This window comes from Aspergillus nidulans, chromosome III (assembly GCF_000011425.1).
Source record: "Aspergillus nidulans FGSC A4 chromosome III".
NCBI classification, from domain to species: domain Eukaryota; kingdom Fungi; phylum Ascomycota; class Eurotiomycetes; order Eurotiales; family Aspergillaceae; genus Aspergillus; species Aspergillus nidulans.
Genome location: NC_066259.1, coordinates 2,124,693 through 2,136,831, shown reverse-complemented (window position 1 = coordinate 2,136,831; position 12,139 = coordinate 2,124,693). Strand labels below are relative to the sequence as shown.

Below are 12,139 nucleotides of genomic sequence, written 5' to 3'. Positions count from 1 at the left end.
AAGGCCACTAAAGAGTCTCAGGATGCTAAAGAGGAACTCGAGAGAAAGCAGAGATTAAAGGAAGCGGCAAGGAAGAAGCAGGAGAAATTAGATGACATTGAAGCCAAACGCCAGGTCAAGGCCAGAATCGAAGCGGATAAGGCGGAGCGTCGACTGAGAGCTGAACGTGAAAAGGCTGAACGTGCTGGGCTTGCACCCCCTGTTCAACCGGCCGCTACGCCTGCAGCTACGACATCCGGACCTGTCGCTTCTAAACCAGCTTCTGCTTACACAGAAACCCGCCTCCGGTTCCAGACACCGAAGGGGAATGTTATGAAAACATTGCCAGTAGAGACAACACTCCTTGAAGTGGTATCGGCTCTCAAGACAGAGGACGGAATTGACGTCAACAGCTTTCGCCAGAACTTTCCAAGGAAGGTGTTCAATTCTGAGTTCTTTGGCGAGTCACTCAAGGATCTTGGACTCGTACCTAGTGCGAGCCTTGTCGTCGAATAAGGCAAGGCTCAGCTCGAGAATTAGAACCGAGAAACTGATCTAGCTGAAACAATATTATGATTAATGCAAGATATTTTAAGATGAATAGCTATAATGATTGGACATGACTACTGTCGAGAGCGAGATAACAAACACAGAAATTCTACTCGTAAGATGTACGCATTTCAGGGAAGACATGGGTGACTCTTCACGTGACTTCGCGGCATAGCAGGGCATCCTGACGCGTTTCCACGATGGGCTTCAGCCTAAGCCTGAGCGACCCCACATGAGTTAGAACATCAACTCCTTATGATAGCTCTCATAGAGTAACTCATAGAGTAATCTATTCATAAACTTAATCATGCCAGCGTGAGTCCACCATCACTTCTCGACCAAACTCCGACAGGCTACGTAAACTAACGCGTACCGCGTCTCAGCGTTGGCGACCAACATCGAGGCGGCCCGGCAAGCATCACAATGCCAGATGCAACAGGAGTCATCGCCAGAAACCCGTTTGAGGAAGCCCCATCACGATTGAATCAATATACACCCGAGGAAGCTGCTGCCCTTCAAGCACGCCTCGAGAAGAAATTAGGACCAGAGTACATCTCTTCGCGACCTGGGGCGGCCGGCCTTAAGGTACACTACCTTGCTGCCGATAAATGCATTAATCTTGCCAACGAGGTATTTGGATTCAATGGGTGGTCGAGTTCAATTCAGAACATCCAGATTGACTTCGTAAGTGTGGTTCCATATATCATGAAGCTCGCATATTATGACTACTCGCAGAGAGATGCGTTGCTAATGAATATACTGACTTAGGTTGACGAGTCTCCGAATACTGGAAAAGTGAGCCTGGGCCTATCGGTAATAGTGAGAGTGACTTTGAAAGATGGAGCTTACCACGAGGTATGTCGGAATCCCTAGCCGAACTACGATATTCGACACGACGTTGATGGGCTGGGGGTATCAGGATCTTGGATACGGACATATTGAGAATTGCAAGGGCAAGGCCGCAGCTTTCGAGAAGGCTAAGAAAGAGGCAACAACTGACGCTCTGAAACGCGCTCTGCGGAACTTCGGCAATGTTTTGGGCAACTGTATATACGACAAGGACTACATTTCCAAGGTTTCGAAACTGAAGACGGTACCAGTAAGTGGCCTCGTTCCTTGGCCTTAGTTCATGACACTGACATACCCGCAGTCAAAATTGGATGTAGGCGATCTGCATCGCCATCCCGACTTTGCTCCCATAAAAAAAGAACCAATGCGAGTGAAGCCGTCTCTGGAAGACGACGATCTGCCCCCCAATCCGTCAATAGCGGGAAGGAACACTTCGACCAATAGTGCCGCTGATATGGACGCGGAATTCGGTAGTAAGTTGATGCAATGTACAGCTCATTTTACCCTAGGTCGCTGATCGGATCAGGTGATGTTTTTGATGAGGCTGATTTCAATGTCGGTGAGGGTGAGTACCCGGATGGGATAGTAGCAGAAGACACTCAAAAAAGGCACCAACCGCCAACCCCTGTTGGGAGACCTAATGCTCATCTAAATCTCCCAAAACATGCTCTTGGAGCACAAGCAAGTGGCAATCAACATGTTGTCACTCCGTCTAAACCAGAAAGACCCATGAACCTTGCCCCAGCGGGCAGGCAGATTCCTAACCAGGCCCTAAACAACCGACCGTTCCCTCCACCCGCCCAAAATCAATATACAAATCAAAGACAATCCGTTCCGCTCCCCGGTTCAAATGGAGGACTACAAAATGGAAGATCAATACCACTGGGCCAACGCGCTAGTAATGGCATGGCCACAGGCTCTGATGCTGGCGCACAGGTACCCATCAAACAGGAACATGGTGCAAAACAACCAAACCCAGCACCGCAAAATACGGCCGTCCCGGCTACCCCAGGCATAAATGGTCAAGGGCCTCCAGTCGTGGGATTTCTCTCCGCCCGCGGAGCCGACATGCTACGTGAAAATCCACATAGCGCCGCCACCGTAGCCCCAGCCTTCAATCCGCACGCGGAGAGCCCTTCTATCCGCAAGACGGCCGGCGTCGACCACACCAAGAGCATACCCATCTCAAAACCAATGCTAGCCGGTAGCGCCTCACCATTATCCAACCAAACACGCGACTTCATCAATCCCTCCGCAGAAATGCATCGAAAGATCGGCGCCCCCAGCGGCAGTGTGGTCGGCGGTCCCATGAACAGAGGTCCATCGGTATCCTCTTACCGTCCTCTAACACGGCCGAATGTTGACCCTAAAGCTGCTGCACAAAACAACACCGCCGCCGCCAACCGAATGGCACCAAATATGAACGGGAAACGACCACCTCTGAACGACGTTACCAACGAAACGTTGCCCGGTGGGAACGGATGTACTCCCGCACCTGGATTGAATGATCCGAAACGAGCGAAGTACGATGAATCTATGTCTGCACAACAGCATCAGCAACAGCACCAGCACTAACACTATCGACCTCGTCTTATGCCAACCCCCGTCCTCTCTCACTTTCCACAAAGCATGTACCATATCCGCCTATGCTTCAGTACAACCACCACACCGCAAACTTGCACGACCTTACATTCGGGGAGTTGGGGAACGGCGTCACGGAGAAACTAGGGCTAATGGAAATAACTGGGCTCATTCGCGTGTTTGTTTCTATGATGATTCAAATTTTTCTAAAGGCATTGGACTGGAACCATTTGACTTTCCTTCGGCTTCTGCTATTTGGTGGCTTTTTTTTCCTTTCGCTATTTTATTCACCGAACAGCAATCTGTGCTTCTTTTTGATGAATAGATCATTCTCGAAATAAAGTGCCAAACCCATAGTAGATTTTCGGCGATAATGAATACTTAATCAGGTCTACGCTCTACTCGTGTCTGGGTATGCCGGGGGCAACCCAAATTTCCATTCTGCCTATAGGTAATACCAATGCCCGCGCAACGAAACACCAAAGTCAAGAATGCCGGGGATTTCAAATCTTTGTCTTCCTCGTTAAAGCAAGAAATCACAGCTTAACCTTCGCCTTAATCCCTTTCCCACAGTAATTCACTGTATTAATATAATTCTCAATCCGAACGCCAACTTTCGCCATAGTATCCAAGTCAAGTGTACCACCAACAGCCCTCTTAACAGCATCGTAGCCGATTCCACCCAGATTAAGGTCAACAGGAAGCCGCGGCGAATGGGAGAGGCCGGGAAGGATTGAGAAAGGAGTATAATAGTTGATGGCGCCGACTTCGTGGTCATGTTCATAGAAAGCCTGTGCTTCTATTGAAGTGACTTCCAGGATTGTATGGTTTAGAGGCGAGGAAAGCGCGAACTCGGCTGTTGATGACCAGAGGTGCAGCTGGGAGCACTCGGAAGTTAGTTATCTGGTTTTATTCTATTAGATGGCCGATATGCGATTGGGAAAAGAAAATCTATACTGCGGACAAAAGACGATGTCCAACATATATACGTTTTACATCAAATAGCATGGACAACGTGAGAAACAGTATCCAGGAAGGTAGTTAATACCGTAGCGTCCTGTATGAAGTTCTGGTGGCCGTTGTCCTGGCCAGGTTGGTCTGGATCCTTGTCGGGACCTCCACTATGAGATAAGTTAGGGATTTGTACTTCGAAGCCTACCCTAGACAGAGCCTGTCCAAGCCTCGGTAAAGCTGGGATAGTTCCTTCGTGCGTCTTTATCGTTACTGAAGTATTCAAGCCTGGAACATGAGTCAGTGGAGGTTGCTTAGTGGCTGCCTGAGTCAAGATGAGCTTGCCTGAGACAAACCGCGAAATCAGGTCTTGACCAGCAAGAACAGCCGACGGTCCGCCGAGATCGAGAGGACTCCATTGCATATTCACATTAACACCGGTATTTGTACCTGGTTCTATAGTAACATCTCTCGCCGTCAGATGGCCAACCTTGGTGTCATTGTAGACCAAGAGTAGGTCGAGCAATGGCACCAATGCTGAGTACTGAGTCGGATTCGTGAAATTCAGTATAGTTTCCACAAGAAGCGAGGTCTCCGTCGTAGACCCCAGTTCGAGAGATTCGACTTGTGGTGCGAGGCCATGTGAACCGCTGAAAGGCGCTATATGAGGGTTAGAGAAAGAGCACGTAATACATGATGTAACCTACGCTTTACAGTCAATTTGCCGTCAGCTGGTATACCGCGGACGGCAAACTTCCCAAGGACCGTAGATATTTCTGCATCCACATTTGCGGCAACGGTAAGTCCCACGGGTTTCCCTTCAAAAATCAAGCTTGAAAGTACGTCGGTCAAAACATCCTCATCAGTCACTTCGAGCGGTGCTTTATCCATGGGAAATTCCACTTGCAACGCCGTCGTATTGTCGGGGTTCCCAATGAGTGTCGAGTTTGCAGGCTGCCATTCCTTCAAATCGAGGAATCCTAATTTCTTCGCGTGATAGAAGACATCGGCTTTAGCTCGGATCCGCGGAATATTTAGATCGAATTTCACCTGTTCCGGTACGCTAATCAGCACTTTCACCAGAGCAGAAACTGTAGGTCGAGATTCAGGAGTATCCGGCTCTGCCATAGGGTTTGGGAGCGTGAAGTGAACATTGGTCATGGTGAAATTCTTGACAAGGTTATCCAGAGCGTGTCCTGTAAATGACAGCGGTACCGTCACCGTTTTAAGGATGTCGGTCATCCATCTTGGAGCGCCCAAGGATGGCACGTCCGCTCCGCGAACGTAAATAATGGTTTGAGAACCATGGATGTAGCTCGTGAGAAGAGTATCGAGAGGCGACCTCTTTTCACCGGGACAGTTCGCTGTAAGCTCATCGGAAAGGCCTCGGATGATACCAAAAACCTCGACCTCGATGCTTCGATCAGGGATGATTGCAATCTCCTGTGTTACGACGTCTGCCACGGAGATATAAGGATCACGTGGCGAGCAGTTGGCAACCATGGCCTTGAAGCCAAGTGGTGGAATGCGCAGGGCGAACGGAGAACCCAGTGAAGCAGAGACCGAAACATCAACTGCCATTGCACCGTGGTCATCGGGCGAGTCTACGTCGTGTACGTTGAGATTCGTGATATCAACAGCCGGTAAAGACGGGAAGTCATCTCCTGGCAATTGTATCAGCAAGTACAGGGTTTCATCTCGACTGAACCTACCTTCAAACACTACGGTGTCATCTAGAGTCTGCTCTCCCAGGCTCAGCAGGCCTGATTTGATATGGAGAATGACACTTCCATGAAGTAATAGACGGTCCAGTCTCCCTTCCAGCCAGTCGACGGCGACGGAGCGCAAGCCCTCAATGTCGCCAGCAATCAAATCGGCTTCGAAGTCAAGGTGATTCACATGGCCGTTGCGAATGCTAACCTTGATGGAAGGCAAGGATGCAGATCCAACAAGGGCATTTTCGTATTCCGGTAAGCGTACAATTACTTCAGACTGGCCGGTTTCGACCTCTTTCCCAATCCAGGTGACGAAACGCCCAATATTTCTCGCCGATTCACTTTTGACTCGATCAGCATCGAGGACAATATCCCCTTGTACCCTTGCCCTGACACCTTCGCTTGTGGCCGACACGACTGATAGGTTTGTCGGTCTAAATATGGCTGCTTCCTTGACGTATTGCTTTACTACCTCGGGAACAAAGAAGGCCAGAATGAGGATGACAATGACGGAACCGACAGCAAGGAGGCCGCATAATACCGTCCACCAAGCTTTATTTCGCGGTTTTTTGGGGTAGTCATCTAATGAAACAGACCCGGACGCAGCAGAGGAAGCCCGCGATGACTCTATACCACCGTACGCCGATATATCATCATCGCGGCGATGGAGAAGTGGGGTTGACTCCGAAGACACTTCAAAGGAGCGACGCTGTTGATTTGTAGACGACGCTTGATAGGGAGAAGCATTATTGTCGTGATGCTCGCCCAACAGAGGCCGACTCGCCTCATCCGTCATAACGAACGCTGTGTAAAGCGGAGTGGGGGGGAAAGTGTGGATTGTGGAGAGTATGCGATAGTGTTGAGGCTGATCAGACGGCGAATCGGGCCAGATATGACCAGTTTAGAGGCCTCATTTGACTATAATTTACATAAATTAGATAAATAGAGATGAACGCATGCAATAATTGCAGCAAATATTGATGAAGCGAGAGGTAGGACGATGAAGGACTGTGAGCAGTTCAAGGTATCAGCAGAGTCAAGGGCCTGATGCAATGGCGGTGATCCGTGATCAGCGAACGGAAGGGGCGCTAACTCTGTTTCTTTACCAATGATCGGAAGCTCCTGCTGGCGGACTTATGAGTCATTCACGAATCATTTCTCAGTTATTTGTGGATGCCCTCGTTCTGTCCACAATTTCTTTCCGCCCCAAGTCTTTTAAGTTCTTTAACATCTATATTCTTGCACTTCCAATGGCATCCCTTCGCTCCGTACTCAAGAGCCAGAGCTTGCGACACACCGTGCGATCCTACTCCTCGCAAACCATGCCTCCCGCCTCACCCTTTGCTCCCCGCCACTTCCTCTCCATTGCGGACCTCTCGCCCTCCGAGTTCGCAACCCTTGTTCGCAATGCCTCCTCACACAAACGGGCTATCAAGTCGGGGTCAATGCCCCAAAACTTGCAGGGATCACTCCTTGGGAAAACTGTGGCCATGATCTTCAGCAAACGAAGCACGAGGACAAGGGTATCTACAGAAGGGGCCGTTGTGCAGATGGGAGGTCATCCGATGTTCTTGGGCAAGGATGATATCCAACTAGGTGTCAACGAGTCCCTATACGACACCTCCGTTGTCATTTCGTCCATGGTATCCTGCATTGTAGCCCGTGTCGGTAAACATGCAGAGGTCGCAGATCTGGCGAAGCACTCTTCGGTTCCAGTCATCAATGCTTTGTGTGACTCTTTCCACCCTCTCCAAGCCGTGGCCGATTTCCAGACCATCTATGAAGCATTCACCCCCAAGGCGCACCACCTTTCAAGTCTAGGGTTGGAAGGATTGAAGATCGCTTGGGTGGGTGACGCCAACAACGTCCTGTTCGATATGGCCATTGCTGCTACAAAAATGGGTGTCGACATTGCTGTCGCTACTCCCAAGGGGTACGAAATCCCTCCTCACATGCTGGAGCTCATCAAGTCTGCTGGAGAGGGTGTCTCGAAACCAGGAAAGCTTCTGCAAACCAATATTCCCGAAGAAGCGGTCAAGGACGCCGATATTCTGGTCACAGACACCTGGGTCTCTATGGGCCAAGAGGAAGAGAAGGCTCAGAGGCTGAAGGAGTTTGATGGTTTCCAAATCACTGCTGAACTCGCCAAGCGAGGAGGAGCTAAGGAGGGCTGGAAGTTCATGCACTGTCTCCCGCGACACCCTGAGGAGGTCAGCGACGAGGTTTTCTACAGCAACCGGTCACTTGTCTTCCCTGAGGCTGAGAACCGGTTATGGGCTGCGATTTCCGCCTTGGAGGGTTTCGTTGTCAATAAGGGAAAAATTGAATAAATATAACCAGGCTTCCATTTAAATATATAGAGGCTGGCGTTATCAAACTGATGAGTTGACGGGTATGAGATCATTCCGTCCCTAAATATATTTACTCCGATCACGTAAAAGCCTGTTAGTAGAAGCATTTTCCCAATTATCCTGACCAATTCTTTCTAGCATATATCAAATAACTAATTGACATGTTCTCTCGCTTCCTTATATTACTCAGAGTATTGGAAATGGGGCAAATCGCACCCGGTGACTTTCACATGTCACGAATGCGGAGTCGTCCTAGCCAAGGTAGATCCAGGCCTAACACACCCCAACCCTCGACTCTCCTCATTCCATACTCTTGACCTCTATCCAGCACATTCTTCTGAGGTTTCGCAATGGCTGTAGGTCGACTTTACTACATCCACAATCCTGCTGATTCGCTAACAAAGCTGAACAGTCCTCGGCATCACAAGCTCGGCCCCGCCGCTCTTATCCATCCTTAAACCGCATCTCACTCGCGCCTTTAACTCCCCATTACCCCATTGACGACGACGACAATGAGTCGGACAAAGACCCACAGGATTATTTCACCCCGCGAAATGAGGCTATTGACAACCCCACTAGAACTTCCTACTTGTCTAGCTATTCGGTCCCAGGGACACCCGGCGTCCTCTCTCGTGCGCCTTCCCGGAGTGGCTCACGCGCCCGCCACCACACCCGAAGCAAGAGCTCAACTCCTATTCATTTTAGCGACTCCAATCTTCAAGAGCAGAATGTGAACGAACCACTGCATCATCAGTCTAGAGACAGCGCTAGCGGAAATGTCAGCACCAGCTTTGACGCTAGCAGGAGAACGAGACACTTCACTGCGCATCGTCACCAATTATCCGAAGTGAGAGATCCCGAGTGGATGCTTCGCGCGGGTGCTGCACTGGCATCGACCGCTCGTGAGGAGAAGGGCCAGAGCTGGCTAGCGAAGCGTGAGAGCTCGACCAGTCTAGTATCTGAGGCGGGAATGTATGAAGTCGATGCTATCTCCCACGCCCTGCGGACGGGCATCTCTCGGCGGTCGAAGTCCGGCCGTTCCACACCTGCAGCTGCGCACTCGCGATCACGCGCAGCCAGTCGACGGAACAGCAGGCCTGACCTCTCCATGACGGGGCTTGAGATGTCGACGCCTTCACCTACTTCGAAGCGAAGTAGTATTCACATCGCCTCAGCGCCTCGAACGCCTTCTCATGTCCCGAGCGAAGATGCGCGGTCCACCACATCTCTTCTTCCAGACTTCATTGATGAACACGTCCGTGCTGAGATGCGAGACACAATTCAGCAGCATGTCGATGGCGACTACGACTCCGCGACGTCATATGACTCCTGGGACTCAGAAGAGCGCGAAGAGGATATGGACGAGCGTGAGCTCCAACGCCTGACTCGCGAGCGTGGATTCGGCTTAGGAAACTGGATTGACCGCTTGGTAGAATGGACGCTGTTCGGCGTCGACGACTGGCCGCTCTCTACTAGCACCGATGCAGTAACAGAGCCACAAGCAGCAGAACTACATGCAGGCCACGAAAATAACCACGAGCCCCGCGAGTTATCTGACAAGGATGATGATGATGAGACAAGAAGCCAAGTCTCAGATACTAACTCCGATATCCCCCATTTAGAAAGAGCTGGGGATCACGGTGGCTGGGAAGATGCAGGCTGGTTCATCCGCACTTTAAAACGGGCATTGATATCTACTTAAGGTGCAAGGGAAGGATATTTATGTTTGTGAAGTCCATTACGGCTATGAAGACATATTCAACAATGCCTTTTCTCCCCGAATTAGGTGGCAAGCACATGATCTTTCAGTGCTTTTGAATCTTGCGATTCTTCATCTGGTGTTCAATGGTTGTATTCTGATCTACCCAAATACCCGCAGCTTTGTACCGCGGTGCCGAAGAGGAAGTTGAAGGGGGTATTGACGGACATATTTTCTTTACGTATATATATAACGCGCGAAATAACGCCGCAAATTTGACCCCCATATATCCTTTATATATCCTTTATATATCCTTTATATATTAGGGTAGCATGTTTACTCTTTTCCGAGTTCATGGATTTCTCTAAAAATAGGGTAATTGATGCACTTCGGAGACTTTTCATTATTTTGAGTTATGTTTGCTAGAATTTGAAGATTTACCGAGAACTGCCTGGTGAATCATGACATAAAGCGCACTGCTCTATATTATTTCTGATTCCGAAACAATGCAACCCGGAAATTGCACGGGAAACATGGCCCACCAAGTGGGTCTCACTCTCCTGGCTGATGAATTGACTTGGCAGCGGAAAGGTATGAATCTTCGTTGAAGATGATTGGGGGGTATACAAGAAGGGGCATCAATAGAAACGGACAAAACAACTAAAGGGAAAAGAGTGACTATGAACATATTTGCTGGCCATGTAATATGCATAAGTTCGAGTGGGCCTATACGCGATTCGGCCATCTAGATAACAGTAAAGAAAAAAGGATGGGACCCAGAATGATGGCACAATGATAGAAAGGGGGAAATGAAATGCGAAAATGGTAACAGAAACTCTGGTAGCACATTGTGGTTAACGCCGAGATGAACCCTTAAAACTCTAGTTCATGCAGTTTGTATCGTGATCGTATCGTAGGTGGCCATTCACGGTCGAGGATATGATGGAGGAGCTGATAGGCGAGGATACCATCGGTATTGATAAGGAGGTGAAAGTAATACCCGGTACTGTTTCAAGTTTCACCATGGTCCTACTTTGACGGGAGTTCCAAGGCCATATGTGCCCGACAGAAGCTGCTCCCGGATAGACCCAAGGTCGTTGCCCCCTGGACTCCCGAAACCTTGGGATTCCGGTCCGTGCATCCATCCTAGACTGGATGCCAAATCATTGACGGCTGCCTGCAGTCTGCCACCGGAATTTTGATTATGCTTAGCCAATTTCTGGTCCCAGCCTCCATACTGCAACTGAATTCCACCGCCACGTTTGGCGGCCTCTCGAATAACCAGAATCCAAGCCTTGCAAATTTCATCATATGCAGAATCCCGCTCTATATTGTTTTGAGGTGAGCTCCAACGTGGCAACTGATGGATGATTTCTGTAACGTCATCCAGGTAACTCAAAGATATCGAAGGTTGGGTTTCGTTAGGCGGTAAGAAATGGGGAGTGAAGTCGCTCAGAGCTTCGAGAAGATTCCCCAAAGGTTGGCGGACTCGGTTGTAGGCGTAGTCAGATTCGGGGTTGCCCCCCAGAGGGAATGAGGATTGTAGGGCTGATTGATAGTTTCGAAGAACCTGAAGGGCAGAAGCAACGCTTGGACGAGGAGCAGTTTGGACCACTTCGTCGGCCAAATTAGGGTGACGATCGCATATCGAGCGGAGAACACCGCGGAGAGCATCGGTATCTAAAGTTTCAAGCAGACGAGGGAGCGAGAGAGGCCTTCCACCCATATTGGGTCGAGCACGCTTTATTTGTCGAGAGGATGATGGCAAGGTTCTTGGAGTAAAAGCTGGGGAATTCGTAGGAGAGGCTGACATCCGACTATCGAAGTCATTATGTTCGTCTTCGGCTTTCCGTTTGCGGTTGGTGGTAGGAGTGTGACTAGGGGTAGACACTAGAATGTTGCGTTAGATATGAGCTAAAATTAAACCCCAAAAGGTCCCAATAACAGAAAAGAGAACCTACTTGGTCGAGACGGGGAGAGACGAGAATACTCATAAATGTGAGGGGGCACGGGTGGTGTAGCCACCAAACTGTTCATGATGACCGCAAACAGATGGCAAGGAAGGGTTGATGGACGTCGGACCTTAATAGCCGGGTGATGAGAAGCAAGCGGAGGAGCAAAGAGTCAAATATCTGCACGAGGACTGCGGAAAAAAGGGAGATGGCAAGGAGGAGGAAGACGCAAGCAAGGGAAGGACAGGAAAAAGGATGCAGTAGGTCGAAGGAGAAGGAGAGGATTGAGAGGACTGAGAGGACTGAGAGAGCGAATTGGTGGGGAAAGAAGAGTGAGGAAAGAGAAGCGGTGGGTGAGAAGAGTCGAGCGTCAGTAGTCACGCACGGGTTGCGGGAGGCAACGTAGACCCAGAATGCAGCTTTCCAGGTTGTCTTTATACTAAACCGACTACAAATCCCTCAAATTACGCTGTATGAATGGATCAAAGGAATTTTTCATTTTTGTACATATCT

At 49.6% G+C, this 12,139-nt stretch overlaps 5 protein-coding genes across 5 annotated transcripts, besides 1 other annotated feature; 3 read left to right on the top strand and 2 right to left on the bottom strand.

Moving 5' to 3' along the window:
* Positions 1–12,139: part of a sequence feature (contig 1.76 1..153210(-1)) that runs on past both edges of the window.
* ANIA_04407 (RAD52 DNA repair protein RADC) lies at positions 952–2,952 on the top strand (the record flags this gene model as incomplete). Its single annotated transcript, XM_656919.1, has 5 exons — positions 952–1,212; positions 1,297–1,383; positions 1,448–1,627; positions 1,679–1,850; positions 1,904–2,952. 5 exons carry the CDS (start codon positions 952–954, stop codon positions 2,950–2,952), a joined length of 1,749 nt encoding a protein of 582 aa, XP_662011.1.
* ANIA_04408 (uncharacterized protein) lies at positions 3,495–6,634 on the bottom strand (the record flags this gene model as incomplete). Its single annotated transcript, XM_656920.2, has 4 exons — positions 5,622–6,634; positions 4,617–5,573; positions 4,007–4,569; positions 3,495–3,836 (listed from the first exon to the last, which is right to left on the bottom strand). The coding sequence occupies exons 1-4, from the start codon at positions 6,418–6,420 to the stop codon at positions 3,495–3,497; spliced, it is 2,661 nt and encodes an 886-aa protein (XP_662012.1). The 5' UTR covers positions 6,421–6,634.
* argB (ornithine carbamoyltransferase argB) lies at positions 6,761–8,341 on the top strand (the record flags this gene model as incomplete). Its single annotated transcript, XM_656921.2, has 1 exon — positions 6,761–8,341. The coding sequence occupies one exon, from the start codon at positions 6,761–6,763 to the stop codon at positions 7,952–7,954; it is 1,194 nt and encodes a 397-aa protein (XP_662013.1). The 3' UTR covers positions 7,955–8,341.
* Positions 8,841–9,859, top strand: ANIA_04410 (uncharacterized protein; the record flags this gene model as incomplete). Its single annotated transcript, XM_656922.2, has 1 exon — positions 8,841–9,859. The coding sequence occupies one exon, from the start codon at positions 8,841–8,843 to the stop codon at positions 9,675–9,677; it is 837 nt and encodes a 278-aa protein (XP_662014.2). The 3' UTR covers positions 9,678–9,859.
* On the bottom strand, positions 10,693–11,711 carry ANIA_04411 (protein sts1; the record flags this gene model as incomplete). The annotated part of the gene is made up of 2 exons (XM_656923.1): positions 10,693–11,564; positions 11,636–11,711. The coding sequence occupies 2 exons, from the start codon at positions 11,709–11,711 to the stop codon at positions 10,693–10,695; spliced, it is 948 nt and encodes a 315-aa protein (XP_662015.1).